A 26757-nucleotide genomic window follows, 5' to 3' on the forward strand; every position below is an offset into this window, starting at 1 on the left:
TATCAATGCCAATGCTATTTTTGCACAGTAAAATACACATATTACTAATCAAATATTTTGTAAACTTCTACAGTTTCGACTTGAAGTATTAGAAATAAAGATAGTACGCATAATATGCTTTCAAATGATACCTCTCACAAATTTATCAGTAAAATAGGATCTGAGTAATGTAGAAAATTTGGCGACGGTCAGTCAGCACCCAATATCGTGACAGGCCGCAGTGACCCCTGCTAAACCAAATTCGTATTACTTGGTCATATATTATCATACATCAATAAAACTTACATTTTTAGAAAGCGCATGAAATTTCGCGTAAATTTTATAATAACATTAATTGCGGTAAAGTTATGGTTTATTAAGTTAGAAGCATTTTTTATCTGTATATGTGCAACTCATGCTCGAAACAAAAACTCATGTTTTCAAATATTTTGTAAACAGCTACCTTTATAACTATAGTTATTCAAAAATAATTATAGAAGGTTTAATTTGCTTTCAAATGATACCTCTTACATATGGATCCGTAAAATAGGAACTTAAAAATATTGAATACTTTACTACGGTCAGCGCTCATTTATGCGACCGGCAGAGTGACCACTACGAAACAAAATTCGTAATTTCATGGTTATATTATCACTTACCAATAAAACTTATATTCTTAGAAAGCTCATGAATAGTCGCGTAAATTTTATAATAACATCAATTGCGGTAACGTTATTGTTTATTGACTTAGAAGCATTTTTTACCAGTACTTGTGCGATTCATGCTCGATAAAAAACACATATTTTCAAATATTTTGTAAACAGCTACCTTTATGACTATAGTTATGTGTAAACAATTATAGTAGGTTTAATTATCTTTCAAACGATACCTCTCACATATGGATCCGTAAAATAAGACCTCAAAAATATTGAATACTTTACTACGGTCAGCGCCCGTTTATGCGACCTGGAGGATAACCCCTGCCAAACAAAATTCTTAATTACATGGTTATATATTATCATATACCAATGAAACTTATATTTTTAGAAAGAGCATGAATAGGCGCGAAAATTTTATAATAACATCAATTGCGGTAAAGTTATTGTTTATTGAGTTAGACGCATTTTTACTAGTACTTGTGCAATTCATGCGCGAAAAAAAAGCACATATTTTCAAATATTTCGTAAACGGTTACTTTTATGAGTATATTTATTTGAAAACAATTAAAGTAGGTTTAATAAGCTTTCAAATGACACCTTGCACGAACAGATTGGTGCCATAGGACTCAAGATGTGAATAAATATCTATGATGGTCGGTCGCCATCTTTCCCCCCTTTTTCTCGACCCGTCCCCCCTCCTTAAACTAAAACAGGTCAATTCGTAATCTGGAGAGAACGAGGAACATATCCATACCTGTTTTAGGTATTTAGAAGAGATGTCGACGAAAATCGTGAAGGAGACGACTTGTGGCCAAATTGGCTCTAGACTATTAGGGAAGGCAAGAGGTATTTCAATCACTATATCTTTACCAAATTGGGATAGATTTTGTTTCTTTGAGAAAGCTACTCGTATGAAAAAACAAAAGTATAAAATATTATTTAGTTTAGTTATTATCAATCTGTATTCCTATTACAAAACGAACTAAAGCCATAATTTACTTGAACGTTATCTCATATAAATATGTACTACACAAGGGTTTTATAATCAATTGTTTTGTCTCCGCTGTATTTTTGCTGAGGTATGCCAATAAAGAGTAGGTAGGTATTCTATCATCTTACATCAATTGGCAACGTCAAAATTTGAAAAAAATGTTTGCCTTTCAGCTTGGTTAACGATTTTAAATGAGTAATGTACTATAGGCGCGTTCGGGCGTACATTTAGAATTTTTCTTTTTGAAACGTTGTCACGGAAATTAGACACTAATGTCATAGGCCTTGGTATTTAAAAACTAAACTTCCCTCTGACCTTGAAGAAGCCCATACTAGTCTTATTGTGCAGTAGTGACGTCACTCCTACGTAACTCTGTATGACTATAGGCGCGTGGTGTATACAGCAGGATGACGAGGCCATAGCTTCGACGGCCCTTTGTAGCTTTTGGGCGAAGATTTCCATGTCGTATGTGGAGCGCTCTTCTACTTCGTCGTCTGAAAAAGTAAGATTTTTATAAGTACTTATTATCGCCATTCTGTGAAGAATACGGTTAGCCTTCTGGTAATGTATGTGGTAACTTCAAGTAATGCATTTTTTACCAGTTGACTTTTGAAAAAAATAGAAAAACTGTATGTGAATATTTTGTTTTGATTGTAATTTTACCTTGTGTTTTATACAAGTTATTATACTGTTCATAATCAGCACTCTTAGGTATTAAACCAATTATAGAGGTAGGTATGTTGTCCCTGGACAGTGTTGATCCACCCACATACCTATTAGACCGTTTTCACATTAACCGATCCGATATCGGACGTAGGAAGGACGTCAAAGACAAAAAACGAAGGTGGCGCCTTTAACCCCTGGAACGCCATTGTCAAAAATTTGCTACTGAATGAATAACTTTCAATCTGTTAATTACAGTCTAAATTGCCTGGACAGATCTGGAACAAGGCGCTTGAGGGGTTAATGTATGGGTTATCGGTCCTACATCCGTTATCGGATCGGATAATGTAAAACGCACATATAGTAACAAGTTGGTTTCCTACTTGATGAAAAATTCATAATATTCACAACACACGTTTTAACAAAATGATTTATAATAGTATGAATTTTCTGAGATGACCTTTTTTCAGTGTAGTTAAAAAGCAACTATCATGATAGCAATAAGGTTCAAATTTATTAAACTTTAGCCGTAATCTGTTAAACAAAGACCCTTGTTTCTATTATTCCCGGCGGCTAGCTCCCGTTTCCACAGCACGTACTAAAGTCTCAGTGTAGTTAAAAAGCAACTATCATGATAGCAATAAGGTTCAAATTTATTAAACAGTTTGCAGTATGCAGGTAACTTTTTTTGAAGATGACAAAATGTGTTATCTCCGAAAGGTCTTTTTATGGATTTGAACCTTATTACTATCATGATAGTTGCTTTTTAACTACACTGAGACTATAGCACGTGCCGTTTAAACGGGAGCTAGCCGCGGTGAATAATAGAAACAAAGACCTTTGTTCACCAGATTACGGCTAAAGCGAAAAGTTCATCTCAGAAAATTCACACTATACCTTTATGCCAGTAAATAGGATGCGAAGCGAAGGTAATAAACGGGACGTCCTGACTAAAAGGGTTCCACGCCATTTTGAGCGACAGGGGCTCTCCTTTGTTCCACATGAGACGAACTCCGCGTAGGTTACGTTCTCTGTAAGAATATAAGAAATATAATAAGGTACACAATGTGTAACTAAAGATTTATTGAGTGTATAAGATGTATAACACTTGTTCTCGCGAATCGCGTTCGACCTGTATGTGACTTTAAATATGTATAAGATGTGTAAGCAACTGGTCGCACCAAAAGCGAGTGAGCTATCAGCGAGAGGAACGAACAAAAGATAGTCGCTCCCGTACACTGAGAGAAATTTGCATTGTGAATTTAACAAGTTCGACTTGTTGCGGTTTATCCGTTTGAATCAGCCAAACGTATGTTTAAAACAATATGTGTCAGGTTGTTTTTATAAAATCGACTTGTTGATTCAAATATATTGCCGATTCAAATGACAAGTAGCTTGTTGTTTGAACCAAAGAGCACGTAGGCGCTATTTTAACCAAAAAACTTGTTGAACGAACATGAAAACTGGTTGTATTTTCTCTCAGTGTATAAATAAAAGAGTAACCCCCTTATTCATAAACGTTCACTAAAGTTATCAAGCCGATAAAGTTCGTTGGTCCCTTTCTATCACACCAATACGTCGGAAAGGGACAAACGAACTTTATCAGCTTGATAACTTTAGTGTACGTTTATGAATAAGGGGGTTACTCTCTTGCGTTATTATCGCGTCTCTTTTATTTACACAGGGGCGACCATCTTTTGTCCCTTTTCATCACCGATAGCTCATCGCTTACTCGTTTTTGGTGGGACCAGTGCGTAACTTCTTAGACGTTTGCTGTCAAAATGAAGCAATTGACTTAGACATATTCAATACAATCAATACATCTTTGGTATGAGGTAGGGTCAGCCAAGAAAGTTGTTTACCACTTTTCGACTCTATTTTAAATACTTATGAAAAGAAAAGTAAAGTGGTCAAAAAGTGGTACCTAAACAATTTTTTTAGGCTGACTGTATATACAAATGTATACAATTCGTAGCACGAGTAACTCTAAGTAAATAGCAGTGCAGCAAAGTTGTTTTGTGATACGGTTTGAAAAGCACATATTTCTTAAAATGCTACATACTTAGATCAATCTACGGTTAGCTGTAGGTAAATAAGCTCTTTTACATTTTGTTAAATTGTTAAAAATGCGCACTAGACTTTTATGCACTATGACTACATTTAAGCTCAAAGTACAGCATTATCTGACTGTTGTATTTACAAAATACTGTAAGCTGCTATATTAAATGTTGAATATAAAAAATATTATTACAAACAAGTAAGTATTACAAGCAACACCCAATTTAAAACAAAAACCAATTCAAAAAGCTGCGACAGTGAAAGCGTATATAAATTAGTAATTGAAATTATTTCAATTGACATTATTATGTAAAATAATTCATTGAAAAAATACACTCATAGTAACTTTTCAATGAATTATTTTACATCATATCAGCCAACTAAAATAATTTCAAAAAGTGTCAGTAATGAGTAATATGTTAATAAGCATTAGCAAAATATTAGTAGTAGATGTCCTGTCTAAAGTCTAAATAAAAAAAAAAGAAACAAGTACATACTTGGCAGTCATACCGAAATGAGATATTAGTTCGATAGTTAAATAATAAGCGGGATACAATCTTAATTGGAACACGAAAAAATATTACAACGTACAAAACACGAAAATGAGTCAAAAAACGAAAAAGCTTAACATCACAAATCACAAGAAGAATAGCCTAAATTTGCTTATTACAACCAGAACTAGCCGAGAACTCAATACTATTAAATGGTTTAGTATTTGAAATTAAATGTTAATTCACAAATGTGTCTCCATATATCAAATGCCAATGTTAGTAAGAAAAATCACCATTTTTTAATTGAATGCAATCAAGCGCTCCTATTATTATTCTTGTAGGGCCCATTTTACTATTTGATTCATATAGAGCATATAGAGTTCGTATATAAATGGCAACACCAACGGAATCCAGAATCTATCGTGCGGTAAGTTTTAATGTTGCATTGTCACTTAAATATAGAACATATCTACTGTATGTAAAGTTTACATCTTAAAAACATGCCCAATTTTAATCGGAACCATAACGGCTCAGCCACGACATTAGGCTAAGCGCGACAGCGGTGAGCGGCGGCCATATATTGGAGCGAGACACAGCGATGGGATTTTTCATTCGCACGTATGGCTGCCGCTCACCGCTGTCGCGCTTAGACCAATGTCGTGGCTGGGCCTAACATTGCATTTGTTAAACAAGCGGGCAAAAAAACCAAAATCATCTACCGCAACTCAAAGTACCTAGGTTCAAAATACTTGTAATCAAACAGTTTGGCGTCCCCGTCGTCGCTGGGCCGGCGGCACAGGCGGTCGATCACCACGTCCTTCACCACCGTAGTGACGCCAGTCGCTATGCCGTTCAACCGACTGTAGTGAGAGAGGTTGCTTGGTTTAGTTTACCTCTTTTGAGATGACTAGTTAGGTGCACTCTTTTTTCATGCATCTTACCGATTTTTAGCGACTACACGCAACGATAGAGAGGCTTCGCGACCTAAAGGACTAAATTCGACCACAAACTCGAAGATAATAGTGTTTTTGCATGGTATATAAGTAAATAGGCTACTATTTCCTTGACTTGATAACAGTTTAGAACCATATAGTGTCACTAGTCAGACCACAGAAATCTAATATTCTGAGGTTTAGCGACACCCTTGACCTGCTAATAGTTACTACTGCTGTTTAGTGCAATCTAAAACCGTAAACAAATCTTAGATTTAGTCAGGTTCTCGCAGAAAACCTCCTATGTAGCGTTCATTGTATAGTTATTTTTGCATGTCTTCTTCTGTAAGTACTATGTTGTGACGTTAATAGTTATTTGTTATACAAGGGGGCAAAGTTGTATTTTTACGCCGAGTGTGGAATTGAAAAACGAGCAAGTGAAAGGATTCTATAGTTGAACCACGAGCGAAGCGAGTAGAAGAGTTTTTTAACACACGAGAAGTAAAATACATTTGCACCCGAGTGTAACACAAAACTTTTCCCCTCACTATAGCGAGGAAACTACAACGCAAAAAATGCGTTTATCACTGCTTCCAGTAGTTCCACAGGTGGTAAATCATCTTTATTACTAGATTAACCTACTTTTATCAATTTTAAACCAGTTAATTTGACTTTATTCAAGGTCCACTAGTGGATAAAATGCGTTTTTACCCGCTGGTATTAAAGGACAAAACACGTGTTTCCGAGCTAGTGAGGGGAAAATAAATATATTCTATTCTATTGTACTTACATATAGTGAAAGAGAGACTGTAATAAACAATGTATTCTACATATAGCCAGTAGGTGCCGTTGTCATGTGGCTCTGACCTTTAATTGATACCTTTTGAACATTTTATTTTTTGTTAGGATAGTTATTGTGATTTTAGCACATAAAGAATACAGTTATAAAACAACAAATGGGATTACACATTAGGCACATTTATCCAAAAACCAATAAAATTAAAACACAAATAAGACAAACATTAACAGCGATTATACCCCTAAGCCACTGAAATGTATTGGACCACAATGGGGGTCACGTAAATGGAGTGTGGCACCACTATAACGGATCAACCTGGTGGGGTGTACCCTTTTTTGACCAACCGGTGAGTCCCAATAAAAACACTTGGTGCATGCACCTCACACGAATATCATGGCTAGTAAGAGACTTGGTTATGGTCGTAGGGTGTCACCCATTTTCCTGGTCGAATCGAAAAGAAACCTAGTATAAAAGCGTACATTTTGGTTCCTATTTCATTCCTCGGAATTGGAGAAGTAAGTTTTCACAGATGCAACTACAATTTTTTAAATCCAGGCAGGCAAGCATGGTCGCGCGATAAATGATAAAACATCAGGCCGTCCCTATCGGACTATTTGTAAGTGTGATAGGGACTACTTGCCAGGCTGATAACCTAATAGGATTTGTTTTTTTTTATGCAATAGGCAGTAAACGAGCAGACGAGCCGCCTGATGGGAAGCAGTCATCGCCGCCCATGGACATAAGCAACATCAGGGGAGCCGCTTATGCGCTGCCGACCTTTGAGAACCCTAAATATTAAATTGTTTGGTTCAGCAATGTTCCGTGAAGCGGTTTTCACAGTATAAGCGTCCTATAATGTAAGCAAGCAGGTACTCACGGCACTAAAGAAGAAGGTGGGTACACCAGCTCCCCAATCACGATGGTGTCCAGGTCGTCCAGGTATGTCTTCTTGAAGTCCAGCTGCTTCATGGCAATGAAGTCGTACTTTATGGTCATAACTAGCCGGGACGTTAGCAGGACTATTCGCTCCTTCTCATTGTCCCAGAGGGTTATTCTGAAAATATTTGCTAATGATTAACTACAATTATAAAACTCTGTGTTAATCTTGTTGGAATCCTCCATGAACCAAACGAATTTAGTATTTTTTCATTTAGATAATAAATACTTATTTTCAGTACAGATGGTGTTCTTTTTACGCACTAGTGCGAGAAGTAGTACATTATATGCCAGGTTGAAACTTCGTAGGGCCACTCTGTACTGAAAAACGTCGTACGATACACGTGCGAAAAGGAAATTCGTAACTCGTGTCGAATTTATCGCCACTCGTTACGAACTTCCTTTTTTACGCACTTGTATCGTAATGTACTATTTCAGTACTGATGGTGTCTCGATTCATTTCTTGTCAGATTGAAACTTCAGAGTGAGGCAGAGGAAAAAAGGAAGTTTCTGTTTTAAATCACACGAGTTACGATTTTCCCTTCCGCACGTGTATTTTGCGACGTTTTTCAGTACATATGGCCCTCTAAAGTTGCGGGTTGCGGGCCAAACCAAAGGCACCAGCTGTACTAAAAATATATATTTTCTCTAATAAAATTTTCTTAGTACCAATTATAAACTTACTCTGTGAGCAGCCAAGAGCCAAGGTACTCCCCATCCTCAGGGAACAGTAGGACTGTGATGCACTCCTGTATGGCAGCCTCAACAACTCCCTTCCGGAACGTGAAGAAATCCTGAATGTTCTCCCGGTTGAACGGCACATCATAGCGGGGGTATACGGTTTGTTCTGGTGGGGCTGCGGAAGCATTAGCCTGCTCTTGTGGCCTGCCTTCTGTAAAATAGTTAGATAGAGGTGCAATTTTCTTCATATTGACTTGTAAATTGAAATAGATATCATACACGAAAGAAAAAACGACAAGGTTGTGCCGAAAACGTGGTCGAGACGGGAATCGAACCCGGGTCTTCAGCTTACGCGGCTAACGTCATTACCACTAGACCACCGCCCGCCATGGTACCCGACGAAACAAAATTTAGGAATAGGTGCACCTGTGTACATGTATTCACATACATATTATTCTCTTTTGTGTAAACTAGTTTGTGTGTGATAAAGTGACATACATACATAAATGTAAACACAGATCACCAGTGATCGAAACTATGGGAGTAAAACTTTACCAAAACTTGCTAAGTGGACATACAGTGCTTATAGCCATGAAAATATGAATATCCTTGTACAGTCGAGGTCATAAGGTGCAATAAGGTGAAAAATGCACACTTAATAACATGATATACACTTAATAATTGTGTCGATTAACTTCAAAACTGGGTAAATCCATTCTGCTATAAAGTTGATTATTTTTCAGATCATATTATATTTTTTATATGTTCAACCTTAAAGCAGAATGGATTTACCCAGGTTTGAAGTTAAGCGACACAATTATGAACTCGACTGTAGTAAGGTATTGGAAATCAGGTATATAATTAAACAAGCTTTTGCCCGCGGCTTTGCTCGCATTAAATTCGAAAATTGGAATACTCCATACAAACTTTCATCCCCTATTTAAATTATTTCATTACATAAGGATTTTCGTATAATAGTCACTATGCATCATCCATATATTACGTCACAGTGTAAGGGGGGGAAGGGGGTTATACTAAATGTGACAATCCCAGTTAAAGGGATACAAAAAAGCGTGACATAGGAGGGGGGAGGGGTCCAAAAACCTGAAATTTGGTGTGACGTAATATGTGGATGATCCCCAGACTACTATATACAGAAAACAAAATAATAATAATGTGATATATATTATCTAAATTTACTTTTGATTCTAATGCTAGTTACATTAATGTAATAGTTATAGTAGCATGATGTTTAAATAAAAAGTATATAATTATAATTTTCTTGTAATGTATAATTGTAAGTTTAGTTAATTAAAAACTGTTAATTACTTTATAAACAATTATAAACTGTAGTACTTACCAATAGTGGAAGAGCGGTATTCTCTTAATACAAGTATTTCAAATACTTAAAAAGAGATACTAGCCCAATTATGCAAATATTGTATTGCTACCAAATAAATAATTTTAATTTAATTTAATTTAAATTTTAGGGAAGTGGGGGGTTACGAAGAGACAAAAAGTAGCCTATGTCACTCTCCATCCTTTCAACTATCTTCACTTATAAAATCACGTCAATTCGTAGCTCCGTTTACCCGTGAAAGACGGACAAACAAACAGACACATACACTTTCCCATTTATAATATTAGTATGGATTTGAAAATAAAAATCATGTTTTTTTTAACTTTAATATCAGCTCTAAGGTTTTGTCAGCCTCTTGGGGTTCAAAGTCCTAATACTAAGACAAAATACCTACAATGGAATTTGAATCTACGTTAAATATAATTGAGTTGCTTTTGTTTTGATTCGTTCGATTTTTGTAAAAAGAAATTCAACCCTGTTTTATAGTACTATTGATTCAAATTTTATTGGCATTGGGATATGGTGGGTCGCTAGAGGTTAAAGTTTTACTCCCATAGTTCCGATCACTGCACATCACAAAAGCAATCTATACTAAGTTAAATGTGTAACATTTATAAAATAATCAATGATCAATTTTATTATGTCTGCTAACATAAAAGATAATAAAGCTATAGATAGTAATAAGCAATATAATACAATGTTTATCAATACTGCATATAAATAGTATAATGACATTATGACACTAATAATAAGATAGCTGATAAGATCTCAATTAAATTAGTTACAGTTGTTTACTAGAGTTGAACCAAGCTAGATTTAAAGCAATTTTGATAGCTACTGTGCAAGAATTATGTAAACTTCATTATAGTTTCATAGAAATTTGATGTTTATGATATAGGTAGTTTCAACTCAGTTGAGGCCACGCACACTACATATAACACTGTCATGTAATGACAACGAAATTTTGAAATTAGTGTTCTTACCGTGAACCGACTGCAGATTCAACAGTGAATTGCAAGAAAGACCAAAAAGTTTCTATTTACTATTTTGTTAAGAATTACGTCTATAGAACAATTTTCAAACAAAACAGAAAATAAAATATCTCGTATGTGATTAATTAATTGTCAGATTATGATTGTAATATAAATCGTAGAAATCAAAGATTACTGAATATGTAATAAATTGCCTTATTTTATCATCGTAGCTGTTAAAATAGTGTTTATCTATTTTTTCATTACTTATTAGCAGACATAGAAGTCGCAGTGGCAATAACGTCAATTAACATAGGGACATCCTTCCGATATAAAATATATCGATAGCTGAATACTTATTTGGAAGTGAAATTTCATATGAGCTATAAAGTTCACCGGATAATTTAATTTAATAATATAATATCGTTTGTCCTTAGCAAAATTTTATTCGTGCCACCGCGACTTCCAGCTAGTAATACTGAGTTCACATTTAATAGCGTCATGAGAAAATTAAACGAAGAAATAGCAGCACTTGATAAAGAAACGTTTCACAGTATTTTCAGAAAAACCCAAGAAAACGAAGAAAGAAAGATATAGGGAAAGGGAACCTATGATAGATGATTTAACCGAAAACCAAAACCCAATCCTAACGAATCAGATGAAGATATGCCAAGTGACGGTGGTTTATAAAAGGATTTGTTCATTATTTTTTACTGCTTTTAATACCATTAATTTATTTATTTATTTATTTAAAAACATATTTCAATGACATTACAGATAAATCCAATGCATCATGAAACTTAAATAAAAAAAAAACAGTAAATAAGAACATGAAAAAAAAACAAACAATAAAGTTAATGATATCAATATCAATAAATAATAATGTTTTTCAAAAATATATTAAGCGTTTTTTTTACATTCACTCACTCATTTCATTCATTCATTTTTTTGCAATCAGTACTAATCTTCATTTAGCTGTGTGTGTTATCATTCACCTCAACCTCCGTGGAATTACCATAGTAGGTAGTATTATTTCTATGAGAAATGTTTACATTTCTAAATGACCTTATCTTGGTTGACAATAATTTTTATTGTTATTGGTTCAAGTTTTTTTATTGTGTTTGTATGTTCTATAGCAAATATAGTTGTAAAAACTTAAAACTCTGTCAAAACCGATATTGGAGGAACAATGTTACTAGAATGTCAAATAATTGATACTTATTATTAAAATGGAGAATCATAATTAGCTTAATACGAAGAGCTGGAATAATTAGTTTTACCTAAAAAGTTCTTAACAAAATAATCAATCCATGTGTACGATAAACAAAATATTCCGTGCAGAGCAACGATTTGATTTGAAATCTTAATAGAAAAGGAACCTAACAATGCACATGATTGTTTTCACAGCTACTTACCGGCAAGGGACGACGTAGACGAATTCGAAGGCAAGGAGTCTGCTCCCGACAATATTGAAGGCTTGCTTGTGTTAACACCCAGAGTATTATTACTTCCTCCTTGTTCTTCAGCGTTATTTTCCGAAGACAGTTGCAGCGTACCGCCGCGGAACTCCAGATCATCGTCAAGCAAGTCGCTCATATTTGCTTATAAATTGTAAAACGTAATTTCGTAAATTCAATAATCGACCGCGATAAGACTAACGTCAAACATGGCAGGATCTACTAATGCAACATGAGTTATTTATATTTTGTTTCGAGAATAAGCCTTGAACTGAATAGAGTCTTATTGCTTTCTAATAAAGTGTATTTTTAAATAGAGTATATATCCAGTTTTGGTAGAAATTTATGTCAAAGAGCGTTACACAACGAAACGTCAAGCATTACGGCTGCGTTCATATTAATGCGCTGTAAAGGCGCTTCAAAGAATAGTATAATAGTATACTCTGTCAAACCAGTCTGTCTGTCAGTAAATAAGAACAAAGAAAACTATAGGTATCCTTTTCTCCAGCACCCTAAAGAAAAGGATGCATATAGTTTTCTTTGTTCTTATTTACTGACAGACTTGTTTGACAGAGTATATTTGATGCGCTTAGGCTCCCCACAGACAGTCTTAAAAATTCATAATCTTAAAAAAAACTTGTATGCAATCTGACAGTTCAAACTGACACTGACAAGACACTGACAGATCTGAACTGTCAGATTGCATACAAGTTTTTTTTAAGATTATGAATTTTTAAGACTGTCTGTGGGGAGCCTTACTGTAGAGAACCTTCCTCGAAACAGAAAACTCGATAGTAGTCGGTCAAACAAGTTTGTCACTAGGAAAAGGCGCGAAATTTAAATTTTCTATTGGCAAACATCAAGAATCTTGTTTGGCAAACATTCGCGCTTACATTGACTTTTGTCGCATATTTAGTGACGGAAATGGCTTGACAGAGTACATCGCTTTTTTTTCCTTTTGACGGAAATGGCCATGTATATTTTTAGTAAATTTTTAGGCAATCCAACTTTGTAAGTAGTAAAAAGTACCGAATTGGTACTGAATAGGCGCAAAAAATGGGTGAGAATACATTTGTAGATTTCAATATTATTATTAAATTTTATATGTAGGTACTTGGAAGCAAATAAATATCTACATGTATCCATCATAAATACATCATACATTCCTTTAAGCACATGTGTAATAAATAAAAATCAAAATTATTCTTAACCAAATATATTTATTTATATTTTACAAATTTCATTACCTAACTTCTAAAAAAATCGACCAGTTTTTACAAATCAGTGAGGATGTGAAACTTACTATGCAAATGGTTGAAAATACAAATCATAAACTCTATACAGAACGTCACAACTTATTAAAAAAGATGAAATTTCATTTTGCACCTAAAAGGTAACTTTGCATTGGTTAGCATGCATAGTCGAAAAATGTGAAAATATGATATTTGTTATGGCACTTTATTACTTCAAAGTCGGTGTAAAGATAGTCTGGCTCTGGCCCAATTTTAAGGTGATCTGTTAGCTACTTTTATGAGGAAAAAATTAAACGGTAGCGTATAGGCAGCTCTTGATCGCTTTTGAGATTTAATTATATGAATGAAGTGGTGTCAAAAATGGGTTATCAAAATTTTTGCCGGCCACGCAAAACGGTCGATATACATACGCATATTATGAAGACTAAGGTCAAATGAGGTCATCTCGCTGACAACTTGATAAGTATCTTGGTAACGTCCCCACAGTTATGGGAAAAAGAATCCCATCTCAAAGGCATACGGTAGACCGCTTGTCGTTCAAAATTATGCATGAGTTTTTAAACACTGGTGCCTTAACAAATGGCACTCCTTATAAATATGCTAATAAGCCATTCATCTTTTCATCGCATATCATTTTTTATAGGCACCTCGTTGTATTATGTTTCCAAACATGTGTACGGACAAAATGATTGAAAACGGACAAGGCAGCTTAAATTATTTGCTCTTTTGCTGAGCAAAATTGCTGTTTATCACATTCGTATCCCGCAAGCGGTTATTCCAAAATTTGAATTTCAAAAGTTTTGAGAAATTTGAGGCTTGACGGTTAAAAACACTTTGTTACATAGTGTATCGTATAACTTCACCACATCGAAGCGATGGCATACTATAGACGATCAACCAAATCTTGGCACAAAAAATGGCGCGAAATTAAAATTTTCTATGGGAATGAAACCTTATTTAATTCACCCCTACATTTTTAATATTTTTTTAAGTGTCGTCGATTATTCCATTAACGTTAAGTTAAGCTGGCGATCAAATATATGAAAGAGGTGCGTTCCTAGCACACAGTCTAAGCTTGTGAACGCGTACTATGCTTGTATGAGTGAAATATGACAGGTCGACTGTTCGCGTTTTTAACAGGTGGTAACTGTGAGGTAACCGAGAGGGGATGAGCGTAGGGTTGCAAAAAAACGGTTTTTTTTTCTGGCTTGAAAAAAAAACATGAAAAAAAAAACCGTGAAAAAAAACAGATTTTTTTTCTGGAGTATGTTTTTTTTCTAAAGTACGAAATCTCAAAATTTTAAAGTAGTTAAAACTTTTATACGGTTTTTTAGACTTAATGTTAACTATTAAACGAATTTAATCAAATAACTTTAATTTCTGGTCTTATAAAAGTAACATTTACGAAATCTGTAGTTGGTAGTTATCACTTTTTACTGTTGTTTCACCACCGCCTCTCCACGCTACACGCAGCATCGGGGATTCCCCAATAAACGTTTGTATACTGAATGTTAATTGAATTAAAATTTACGTTATTGTTATTGAAACACGTTACAACTCACGAAAAACCGTTATTGTCGTATTATTTGTTCATCTGAAAAAAAACCATATTTAGAAAAAAAACCAAGGTGCTCGGTTTTTTTTAATGTTTTTTTTTTCACAATTCTGAAAAAAAAACATTTGTTTTTTTTTCTATTTACAACCCTAGGTGAGCGGCACTTTCAGCGGGGGCGGAAGTGGCCATACTGTACGATAGTACTCTTTATTATACTGTATTTAAGGTTTAGGAAAGCACGAGTTTTATGAAAACAATTGGCCGGTGACCCCTACATTTTTTTTGTGTCAAGATTTGATTGAATCTATATAATAGATCCGTAAGGGCCACTTGCACCAAAGAAAATGGAGGGTTAACCCACCATTTTATATGGAATTTGACAGTTGACAGCCCACTAACCCTGAGTTAAGTGGTTGATGCAAGTGGGCCTAAAACTTTTAAATTGAATACATATTTATAATTCAAAGTCATTCCTTAAAATCCATCCTACTAGCCTACAGGAGGAACTAACTAGAAATTGGCCAAATCAAATTATATGCCCTTCTAGAATAAAATTCTAATTTCCTAAGTGACTTTGAAAAAAAAAGAAAACTTTTTCCGTAGTGTGGTGAAACATTTGACAGCTCTAAGTCAGTTTAATAACAGCGACATCTGTCGGCGGGGCAGCGCGACGGGTAGACGATACATTGGTCCAGACAGTAGACGTCAGCGCCCTCTTTCCCTTCTAGCTCACCGATGGCTTCGCAGGTTTGTCTGGAAATGAGGTAGCTTTCGTTAACACTCATAATGGGATGTGTGTTATGTACCTTACTTGGGACTTTAGCTTATAGTCGGCAATGATTTAAGTATCAGAAGACTCCCACTGTTGTAGTTTTGTTCAAGCCACGTTATCATTATTGCACTAGTAGGATACATAGGCTGTTTTTTTTCGATATTTTCAACATTTAGGAATTGTAATTTGTCATATCTAACTGGAACTGGACTTCTATTTACAGTTATTTACTCTTTACTTATATGATAGTTTTGCTCATTGCTGGCAATACAGTTTTTATTTGTTGCGACACGCGTGACATCTAGTGTCAAAGTAGCGGTACTGATAAATCCGCTACTTGACGCTAGATGGCGCTCCTAGTTTCGGAATTAGCCGTTTAGCTTATTAGTCTATGTGTTCCCTTTGTACCATAGAGAAATAAGAAAGGGAACAGTAAATAGTTGTAACTCCATTCATCAGTAAAGAGTTGATTATCCTTAGGCAGATTATGACATCTACAATTTTTCAATATTCAACTAGCGTAAATTATCAAGCTACTTGTCAATGGATTTCGCGACGAAGAAACCAATTTTAAGTTAATGTTACAATATTGTTAATCAGTATTCTGTTTTCAATTCCTTCTGCATAAATAAGTTGATGTTCTATTATTAAATTTTTGTCACTGTTTAATCATTTGACGAACTTCACGCTATTTGACGTGATTGTCTAGAACAAGATGTTACAAATCAGTGACTAATGTATGGAGTAACTATTCCCTCACTTATTCCTCTATGCTTTGTACCTAGGTTTTTTAAAACTCTGGATAATTTTTATTAAATTGCCAAATTTATTTTGGGTTTTAGCAATGTATGTTAGGTGAATAAAGACGAAGTAAAAATAGTTCAACTTACGGGCACGAGCAAAGCGCTTCAGGACAGTTAGGAGGATACCGGAGACAGTTGGTCTGACACCAACTGTGCATACCAGGCAACACTCGGTACGCAAGTGACGGCACGCAGACTTGATCCCTGTAACCATCGATGTAGAAGTCAAAATAGTAACAAATAATGGAGTTTTAAAGGGGTATTAGAACACTTTAAGTTCTCGCGCTTTGTACACATATTTAAAGTCACATACAGGTCGAACGCGATTAATTGACATTATTTTTACCCTTTTTCCCAACGTTTCGGTCAGGTTGCACTGGCCGTGGTCGCGGAAAATAATGTTAATTAAACGCGTTGTTAATTTACAAAACGAACTCTCTTTCGTTCGACTACCGCTTGTAATATGAGTTGTAAATTGTTATGCAATAGGCCCCTGTATGTGACTTTAAATATGGGTATACATTAGAACATTTAGAACTATTGTGTACAAGTACAGTCAACCAATTGGAACCCTAGGCCACTCTACAACCATGTCAAAATGACAAGCAGTGAGAAATTTCTTACAATCAGATTTAAAACGTCACTATGACATAGTTCTACAGTGGCCTAGGGTTCCAATTGGTTGACTGTACATCATGCCGTGCGGGTTATCTACAAATTCTACAATGTACAGTCAGCAACTAGTGTACCTAAGATCTAACAGACATACTTACAATCAAATACCTACTTACATGGGCTACCTACGAGTAGTTCAGGGGACAGTAGGTACATGAGAATTTTTTTTTTCTGACTGTACTGTTAAGAGTTTTAGAGTTTACGTTTTCACATTATCCGATCCGATATCGGATGTAGGACCGATATCCTATACATTTTAGCCGCCATCTTTTTGCTTCTGAAATCCTTCCGATATCGGATCGGACAATGTGAAAACCGACTTAGAGTTCATATTAGTTTGTAGTACAAGATTAAAACACACGCATTCTGGAAAACTCAGATAACATGCTATACAGATAAGTGAGACAAGTAGAAAACTGCTCCGAAAGAGAAGAATTGCAGAATATATGAAAGCCAATCAATCTAAGACTCTCCTTCTTTCCGCACAAACTCTAGTAGAGTAATTTCCGAAAACTTTGAACATTTGTATCACGTCCGATTTTGATAAAAACTGGTGGGCTGAGTTTACACCAAATCCAATAAGTTTACTAAAGTGTCCCAGGTATTTCGTATGAAACTTTCCTTTTTTTGTTACCAAAAATGTGTAATCTGGTAACAAAAAAAGTTTCATCAAACTAGCTGGAAACACGTGTTTTGTCGTTTAATAAGCGGGTGCATTTGCTCCACATCATGGACTCTATCAGCCTACCAATTTTTATCAAAATCGGAGACGTGATCCAAATTTACAAACTTTTCGGGAATTGATGAGTAAGTATTTATAGTCTGTATCTTTAGGTATTTAAATAAATGCACCTAAACAAAATCTAACCTCAAAAGGGCTCATTATTTACATAAGTTGAGGGTAAATAAATATTGTAGGTTAAAGACAGGTCGTTCAGTAACAGATTCGCTTGGTTTTTATATTTACTCGAAAATGTATAAATTATTTTTATACGTTATTTTAAATACCTAAAAGTACAGAGTATAAATAGGTGTAAAATAGGGATAAATGGAGTTTACATTGTAAGTTTTAACTGGTGCTATGAAGGTTTATTAGAGCACCTATCATTTCCTTGAGCACTACAGCACAAGCCTATAGATATAGCTTTTATTCAGTTCAGAATTCGAAAACATAGAGACGAAGATTATTTACAACACAGTCACAGTATAAGGACGACCCAGTAGTAAATCTCTCGCGATCGGTGTTTTGGGTCTCTCGCCCGCGCCGCGCGCGACATTGGCAGCGCCACGCGGCGCGTCGCTACTGGCGCCACCGCGATCGTCTGTTTCCACATGTACTCTCTGCACCTCGCTGCGTGCGATCGAGCACTACTCAAGGACAAACCTCGCGGCGCTAAATTTGTTAGAAGAATTATTACTGGTTTTATACTGTGACACAGTCGACGAACATTCCACATAGATAGGTATATAACGGACTGAAACACACAGATTAGAGATTATTTACACGAAGACACACATGTACCTCCCAAACCGAGTTAAAACAGTTTGTACCTAATAACTTGCGGGACAAAATCTTCATCGCTATCCGAAATATCGTTGCTGAAAGAAAATTTGTATAATACAGTCGTTATTCACAAAGAGATATCTACAGTAAAATTAACTTTGTACATAGAAATGAGGTTTACCTAAGTTGTAACGACTCCTTATAGTCTCTTTCTTCCCTGAAAAAAGCATGCGCAAGCAGGTGATGATATAATACAATAAATGTGCAATAAATAATAAGTAAGTAATAGATAAATTAGATGAATCAGTTTTATGATTAGTGGTGCTAGGCTAGAGAACTAATAATATTTACATAATTACAAATACCTAAAATCTATCATTATTATGAAGCAAATCATATAAATTAAGTCAATTATACCTGTCATTATATCAAGCATAAGTAAACGTCTGTGAACGATGCTTTTATGCTGCTATAAATATTATCTTTCACCCAATAGCTCAAACCTGTGATATTGTGATACTTATATGTATGTTTGAATATCAAATTCAAATGCCATCAACTCATAATTATTATGTTTATCAATGATTCAGAAGGCAGCGGAAGCATTAAAAGGCACCCAATTACCAATTGTACCTTATCTTACACCCTTACTTACACCTATCATTCATGATCGCTAACTACTTACAATTTTTCAATAAAATTGTCTCTTACACTCATCTCATCAAACACATCAGTATACGAGAATCATCATCAGTATCCGTGAAATAAACCAAACAACCATATGACTCCTCTACACTATCGTTAGTGATGGTCTATTACAAATCCATCGATAATTCCATCATGGGGGCATGCGCAAAAACATGGCCGTCACCTCTTTGGTTGTTTGTTAAGAACTGTCAGAATCGCCTATCATAAAGCTAGGAACACACTACGCGGACGTCCGTCGTGAATCGACCGCGGACGGGAATCTGGACAATGGAAATACACATAACCGTGCAAACTATCGGTTTGCCTTGAGCGCATGGACGTCCGATCGAAATCTGGCTCGCTGGATGTTTTGTTCCGTGCACACTGATCGGTCGCGGTCGCGGTCGATTTACGACGGACGTCCGCGTAGTATGTTCCTAGCTTAAGCCACTGTAGGCCAATAGGCCATAGAGCCTTAGAATCAGAATCACTTGCATTCCCATCATGACGAATAGTGTAAAGGAGCACACAATTGAAAAATCTGGCGTTTTTGTACGAATGTGAAATTATTTTGTTCTAGTACAAATGTCACCAACACGTTTTGTTACCTGACAACAAGCGGGTATAGATTCTGCGGTCGGTACGCATCCCTATAATACAGCAGGAAGGGGTTGTCCCGCCGCAGGTCGCCAGCGAAGGCCGGCGGCAGGCCTCCGGTGCTGGTGATGATGCTGATGTCGGCGCAATTCCGGAACGTTTCGGAGCGCCCGCAGCCGACAGCCTCGGAGCCGTTTGGGCAGATGCCCCACATGTTGCCTGGAATAGTTGTGTAGATGGATCTGTTACGGATTTATGTTATTGTGTCTTCTCTGTTTTGATATCTATGAGCAAAATACGTTGTCTCACAGTGAAATGGGTCATAAAGAGGTAACTATTTGTCTTAAATTCCTCATGAATAACGCCAATTTTCTGAATAGTTATTCTAATGCGATTTGAGCCGATAAATCAATGAGATGCGGGGAAGTCGAATTAGATAAGTTAATATTAAGTATAGGTACATTTTGTTGGTAGGGCGACTGTTTCACGACCCTGGTGTGTATCATTGCTCATTGACATAGACGGCCCTTACCAGTGTCATAAGGTCCACTACAACACACATGGCGTGCAAGCCCTATCTCGTGCCGGAAGCTTCTGTGCCTTGATTAGAGGCATCGTAACCTTCAGGTTCGTACCTGTATAATAAGTCCACTGCAGCACACACTGCGTGCAGGTGACGTAAGCTGGCAGTCCTACTCTGTACCGGAACACCTCCTTCTTGGCCGTGTCCAGAGGAATCAGGAACCGGTCTTCCCGCGTTCCGGACACGACGAGGGGGTACCTGGAACGAGACAGCATATTTTTTTAAGAAAGATAAACAAAGATTCAACCTGCCTAATGGTATCTAAACTATTACAATACGACAGACACGATTTCAAATTCAAGGTTATTCAAGGTTACGGAATGTTACAAATTAAGATGCGTTAGAAGTGTTTAAAAGAGAGTTAAGGCAAAACTGAAGTTCGAATTGTTTATTGAATTGTTAATACTTGCACTTCTAAGTCACTCACTCTAGACAACGGTAAAGGCTGTAAAAGCCCTCTTTCATATTGACCATATTGTCGTCTGACCAAAATAAGTAGCTAAACTCTTACCTGTCAAAACATTCTTGCGTAGCTTCCTGATTCGGATTGTTGTTTGGACACAGTTTCATCACGAACGTGCCCAGGTGATTGGCCGTCAGTTCGATCTCCACTTCGATTTCCTGAAAATTAGTGAAATATTTGGTTAACACGAATAATTGAAGAACTTATTGCCATTGTAACTTGTTGAGGAAAACCTTATAGTTGAGAAGTGTGAAATTGCCACCAAAACAAACTTAACACATTCATTAGCCACCAAAGGACAGCACCAGCTGAATGGGTACTGCTGAGATTTATCTAAGGCTTTCGACTGAGTAGGTACCTATGCCAGGAAACATTGAGCAGAAAATTGCACTGTTATGGAGTCCTATTTATACGTATACGGTGAATACGAATTGTAGATGTGAAAACTGAATAGACAGCGCTCACCGGAGTCATTAGTATGTATGGGTGTACCACAGGGATCAATATTGGGGCCGTTCCTATTCTTCATCTATATAAATGACAAAAACGAGTTAGTCCTGCAGGTCTAAGATGGATGGCTGTCTATCATTTGTCACATGTCTGTCACGTTCTAACAAGTATGTAAGTGTGAAAGTGACGCATAATATGACAGATGATATACAGTACAATATTTATACCTGTCCCACACTGTAGTGTTTCGTGATGATTCCTTTCCCAAACATGCCTCCTGCCTCGTGAGGCCTGGGTTCCGACAGGTGATGCGCATCGCCGCATACTCCACAGCGACCGGAGTTTTGCTCCCACTGGACTGAACAGTAAACAAACAAATCATATATGTTAGTAGCGAAACATATTATGCATTTTATTATAAAAATTGACACATTGGACTGGCACGCCACATCTTGTTCCGCCGTATAGAATACGGATATACACAATGGCCCCTAAGTAAAAGTATGTTAATGTGTAGACTGAAGGAATATACTTACCCCCTTATTCATAAACGTACTCTAAAGTTATCAAGCCGATAAAGCTAGTTTGTCCCTTTCCGACGTATTGGTGTGACAGAAAAGGACAAACGAACTTTATCGGCTTGATAACTTTAGAGTACGTTTATAAATAAGGGAGTTAGCATGCGCGGATCCAGGAGGGGGGAAGGTCATGGGTCATGACCCCCCCCTCCCTGGAGCCTAGGTTGGCCATACAAATAGACCTTGTGACCCCCCCCTGGGCCTGGGCCTTTACCACGTGACCCTTCCCTGGGCAGCTGGGCACGAAGCTGGATCCACGCTTGGGGGTTAGTATTTATGGAGTAACTTTCATCTACAATCTTTCGATCAGATTTACCATAGATGTGAACAAAAAGAAAACCTAGGTCAAAAAACTCTGTAACTATTTATGGTAGTCAAAGTTGTATCTGAAGGAGGTCTTCTAAGATTAGCACAAGGTCACACATAGAGCCGTGACAGGAGCTGGAAGTTAGCCAGGTAGGCACAAGGAGGCCAGTCTTTGCCAAGGGCGAGGTGACGTACTCATCTATAGATATAAATTAGGTAATTACAGTCTAGTTACCTATACCAAAAATCATAAAAACATATAATGATTCCAATAATCACCGCACTAAAATCTCCATTAAGTAAGTGTATATTGACGGCTATTTGCTCGTTAAAATCTCAATAAAACTAATTAAATTAAATCGTTATTTAAACCCACACGCGGCAGTTGATGACCTCAACTTTTGTAGCATATATATGTATTAAACTGATTAATCCTATGTAATCCCGATCCATATTGTTCAGTTTTTGCCTACATAATGATTAATGACAGAGACATATATTGAACTAGACTCTGCTAATGCTTGTAGAGCTAACTCTGCGTGTGATTTGCAATATTTGATAAAGTAACCTATGCCATTTATAACCCCCATAGGCAGACAAGGTAGGTACGTGACGGTGATGAAAAATATAAATATTAATACCTAATAATAAATAGGTAGCATTCAGTTGGTTTTAGGTTTAGGGCTTCCAGCATATCTTAAATTTCTGTAGTTGCGATATTGCACATTTTCATTCCCGAGGGAACCCGGTATTAGCAGTATTAAACTAGAAACATAAAAAATAAACTAAACTACCTACACATTTATAAATAAGCAACATCTAGTTCACTCTATGGTCTGTGAAGGATACGCGGTTCAATGTCCTGAGCCTAATATTGAGAGATCATTGCCATTAAAGATGAGACACATAAGCCAACAAAAAACTGTTGGAACATCCTTTGATGATTCATATAAATTATGGGAATTATATTATGCTAATGATAATGTAAGTTATGGATGTTTTCGAACCTTTTCAACCTAAGTATATCTTTCCTCATGCAAGGTTTAGAATTCGATTATATAAATAACTACCTACTTACCCCCTTACTAGTTTATTCATAAACGTTCACTAACGTTATCAAGCCGATAAATTCGTTTGTCCCTTTCCGATGTATTAGTGTAATAGAAAGGTACAAACTAACTTTATCGGCTTGATAACTTTAGTGAACGTTTGGATATCTAAGGGAGTTAGTATTTATAGCTGTCACAACTTGAAAACGATTCGTCGTAACCTCCTGAGTATTAATTACTTATCGCCCTAAAGTATGCGGTCATAGCTCAAGAAGGGTGTGGAGTGTCAGGGTAGCCAACGCGTCAGTAACACCACGGAAGTTGCATAAGGCACCATCGGAATAAGGAACTGATTACCATCGGGCAGGCCGTATGTTTGTTTGTCACCAAACCAAACTTTAAACTATTCAGAGCTACTGATGGAGGGCTTCCTGACACGCATTACCTATTTAAAAGAGATCCCTAAAGCTTATTGCATGCCGGTTATATCAGCATTTTATGATTTTCACCACATAAACTATATAAAAGCATCTATTAACATGTTTTATTTTTAATTTAAAACTAGCACAGTTCTCTAAAGGTCGCAAGTTCGGTAAATAAGCCGAGACAGCTGGAATCATAAAGATAAAATGTTGATCACCATATAGAGCAAAAAGACTTAAAAGCAGACGATTTGTTAGCATGATGGGACCTTTTCTGTGATTGGGTGTAAACGAGTTTACAGTTCCTGATATCCTATTCTGACATCTTGAATATTTTTAGTTCATTTTGCTAAAACTTAAAGCTGATGACGCTGATGTTCATCATTGGGAATAGGATCCTATAATTTACGGAGAAGTGACAAAGAAGGCGAGAGGATGTAGATTAGCATGGTATGGGCATGTAATGCGGAGGGATGAAAGTAATGTTTCAAAACGGGTGGTAATACTGGAAATATAAAAGTGGACGGATACAAGGGTAGTGGAAGGCCTAAGAAAAGATGGATGGACTGTGTCGAAAATTATATGAGAGTAAAATACCTATATTAGTATGGAAATGACGGCCGATAGAGAGGAATGGAAGAAAATCTACTACGCTGACCCCAAATAATAGAAAAAGGGCAAGTGAATGGTGAATTTCCAGTAATTTTATTTACGGAAAGTTTGAAAATGTTCAGCAACTTGAACAATTGTACATTGCTAATACTTCCTCACGATGCCTTCAAAATTGTTTTAACTTATTTAAGTGAATCAAATATAATACTGACCCGCGTAACCTCCACAGAACAGCTCGTTGTCGTTGTAATTGACAGGGTTTGGGAAGCCGAACCTCCACATAGAGTTGCGTGCTGGCGGGTCCATCTTTATTCTAGATTAACCATTTTTATCCTTCGGCACCTCGGTATGGGCTACCTAGCATCTGAAACATCACAACATAATGATTAACAAACTCGTAGCAAACAAGCGCGGATCTAGCTTCGTGTCGTTGTAATTGACAGGGGGGGAAGTCACGCGGTAAGGCCCTGGCGGGCCCCAGGAGTCTGCCATGACCTTCGGTCACGTGGTCTATTTCTGTGGCCAACATAATGATTAACAAACTCGTAGCAAACAAGCGCGGATCTAGCTTCGTGTCCAGGGTCACGTGGTAAAGGCCCGGGGCCCCAGGGGGGGGTCACGTGGTCTATTTGTGTGGCCAACTTAGGCTCCAGGGGGGGGGGGGACATGACCCCCATGACCCCCCCCTGGATCCGCGCATGGTAGCAAAGTCGGCAGTGACAGTGACCCTATTTGCATTTTCTCGCAGAGCCTAAGGTCCTAAGGCTAGCCCGTACCTCGAGTCCATATCCACATCTATTAATATTAATTGATTTTAGTTATAAGCTTATCCGCACGCGAGCTGCCGACATTGAATTTTATTGCAACGCGCGAAGGTTGTCACAAACACTACCTATGTATTATTCCTCTGTGATGGGTAATCTTTATACTCACTTGTAAAACAAAGATCCAATAGGTCAAAAACGACATCCCCGACTTGAATCGTAACTCCATCTGAAACAATAATAAAACCGTGATTTAATTACCTGTTACATCAGATACCTCTGGAAATACGATTACGAGAGACAAGATGAGAGCCCCAAAAATGGGGTAAGCCCAGCAAAAGAACGAGATTTGATTAGAATCGTAAAAATAAACTCATATCTATAAGGTACAGCGGGGTAAATCTCGAATTTTTACACTATGATGTTGAGTTCTACAGTATGTATCCACTCAACACGCCTACCCTTTTTTACCGGTGGACACTGTACTTAATAATGCAAACATTGTAAAACATGGAAAAAATGAACCAGTTACATTTGCCCCCAGTCGAGATTGGACCCGCTGTATCTTAGAACATATATTACCGCTTGGAACGGTACCATCGAAACTCGATAACACCAACTAAGTTAACTCTGAGTCGATAATAAACACTGATCTTATCGACTCAACCAACATTAATGTCCCCTTAAAGCGACGCATATGCGAAATTTATTTTTATTTGATTATTATCAAAGCATTTAAGGGGAAAGGAGTCAAACGATTCACCACACAAAGGGAGTCCTCATTTGCCTCCCCGGCCTCGTAGCCGAATGGCATATCTGCGACGCGAAAAGAAATCGAAACCCCGCAGAAAGGTAATCTGGCTCTGTCGCGAGTCGCGACAATACGCAAGAGCGATAGAGATAGATAGCTACGAAAGAGATATTATCGTGAGCGTTTCGTGAGCGTTTGTGCATTCGGCTACGCACACTGGTACGAGTACGGAAAAGTGGAAGTTCGAAACTAGTGGCGATAAATAAATCACGACCGAAGGGAGTGTTTTAAAACGACATGAGTTACAAATTTCCTCTTTACACATGTATTGTACCGTATACGACGTTTTTCAGTACATACGGCCCTTTGAATTTTAAATACAGTTATTTCCGTTCGTTGTTTTTAGGGTTCCGTACCAAAAAGGTACAAAAGGAACCCTTATGGCGACGCTCTGTCCGTCTGTCTGTCTGTCACATTTCTAAATATCTCGAGAACTACTTATGCTATCGACTTGAAATTTGGAATAGTTATGCACATTGTTAACATCTACAAATTGAAAGTATTTTTTTAATTAGACTTTTTATAACTATTATTAGTGGCGAAAACACTGTTCAAGAAATATAAATTCCTGAGCTAGTTAGTGTTTGAAAAGCTGCTATTTAGCATACTCACCGCGGAGATTATCGCAAAAACAATGCAAACGCATTCATTTCTGTGCAAAGATTTTTGGAGGGCTAATCTATGTGGGACTTGCCCATTATAAATTACTAGCTTTTTCCCGCAGCTTTGCTCGCGTTAGAAAGAGACGAAAAGTAGCCTGTCACTGTCCATCGCTTTAAATATCTCCACTTAAAAAATCACGTCACTTTTTTTGCCGTGAAAGACGGGCAAACAAACAGACACACACACTTTCCCATTTATAATATTAGTATGGATTTCGCTCCGATATTGGGAAG

General features: G+C 36.8%; 2 protein-coding genes across 5 annotated transcripts; both read right to left on the reverse strand.

Moving 5' to 3' along the window:
- Positions 1 to 1474: 1474 nt before the first annotated feature.
- LOC125228202 (tumor protein p63-regulated gene 1-like protein) lies at positions 1475 to 12159 on the reverse strand. 3 transcript variants are annotated; one of them, XM_048132678.1, is made up of 6 exons: positions 11936 to 12159; positions 8193 to 8400; positions 7450 to 7626; positions 5591 to 5701; positions 3190 to 3323; positions 1475 to 2123 (listed from the first exon to the last, which is right to left on the reverse strand). In XM_048132678.1, exons 1-6 carry the CDS (start codon positions 12114 to 12116, stop codon positions 1921 to 1923), a joined length of 1014 nt encoding a protein of 337 aa, XP_047988635.1. In that variant the 5' UTR covers positions 12117 to 12159; the 3' UTR covers positions 1475 to 1920. The 3 variants fall into 3 exon arrangements, with proteins under 3 accessions (XP_047988635.1, XP_047988634.1, XP_047988636.1); XM_048132677.1 differs by having other exon boundaries at positions 5576 to 5701; XM_048132679.1 differs by lacking the exon at positions 5591 to 5701.
- A 2729-nt stretch (positions 12160 to 14888) lies between these two features.
- LOC125228254 lies at positions 14889 to 24785 on the reverse strand. Of its 2 annotated transcripts, XM_048132751.1 has the most exons (9): positions 24769 to 24785; positions 24499 to 24593; positions 21547 to 21677; positions 20918 to 21027; positions 20459 to 20604; positions 19835 to 20042; positions 18587 to 18634; positions 16448 to 16564; positions 14889 to 15538 (listed from the first exon to the last, which is right to left on the reverse strand). In XM_048132751.1, exons 2-9 carry the CDS (start codon positions 24590 to 24592, stop codon positions 15421 to 15423), a joined length of 972 nt encoding a protein of 323 aa, XP_047988708.1. In that variant the 5' UTR covers position 24593; positions 24769 to 24785; the 3' UTR covers positions 14889 to 15420. The 2 variants fall into 2 exon arrangements, with proteins under 2 accessions (XP_047988708.1, XP_047988709.1); XM_048132752.1 differs by lacking the exon at positions 18587 to 18634 and having other exon boundaries at positions 24769 to 24781.
- Between the last annotated feature and the right edge of the window lie 1972 nt (positions 24786 to 26757).

Source organism: Leguminivora glycinivorella, chromosome 7, assembly GCF_023078275.1.
Source record: "Leguminivora glycinivorella isolate SPB_JAAS2020 chromosome 7, LegGlyc_1.1, whole genome shotgun sequence".
NCBI lineage: Eukaryota > Metazoa > Arthropoda > Insecta > Lepidoptera > Tortricidae > Leguminivora > Leguminivora glycinivorella.

Excerpts from the sequence above, each read along its gene's own strand:
- LOC125228202 (XM_048132677.1), bottom strand. The coding sequence starts at position 12,116 with ATGAGCGACTTGCTTGACGATGATCTGGAGTTCCGCGGCGGTACGCTG. Across the intron at positions 7,627-8,192 it reads GGCTCTTGGCTGCTCACAGA|AATAACCCTCTGGGACAATG; the intron begins GTAAGTTTATAA and ends AAATATTTTCAG. Across the intron at positions 2,124-3,189 it reads TCCTATTTACTGGCATAAAG|ACGACGAAGTAGAAGAGCGC; the intron begins GTATAGTGTGAA and ends TTACTTTTTCAG.
- LOC125228254 (XM_048132751.1), bottom strand. The coding sequence starts at position 24,592 with ATGGACCCGCCAGCACGCAACTCTATGTGGAGGTTCGGCTTCCCAAAC. Across the intron at positions 20,043-20,458 it reads GCAGTGGACTTATTATACAG|GCAACATGTGGGGCATCTGC; the intron begins GTACGAACCTGA and ends CAACTATTCCAG. Across the intron at positions 18,635-19,834 it reads CTATACCCGCTTGTTGTCAG|CAACGATATTTCGGATAGCG; the intron begins GTAACAAAACGT and ends ATTTTCTTTCAG.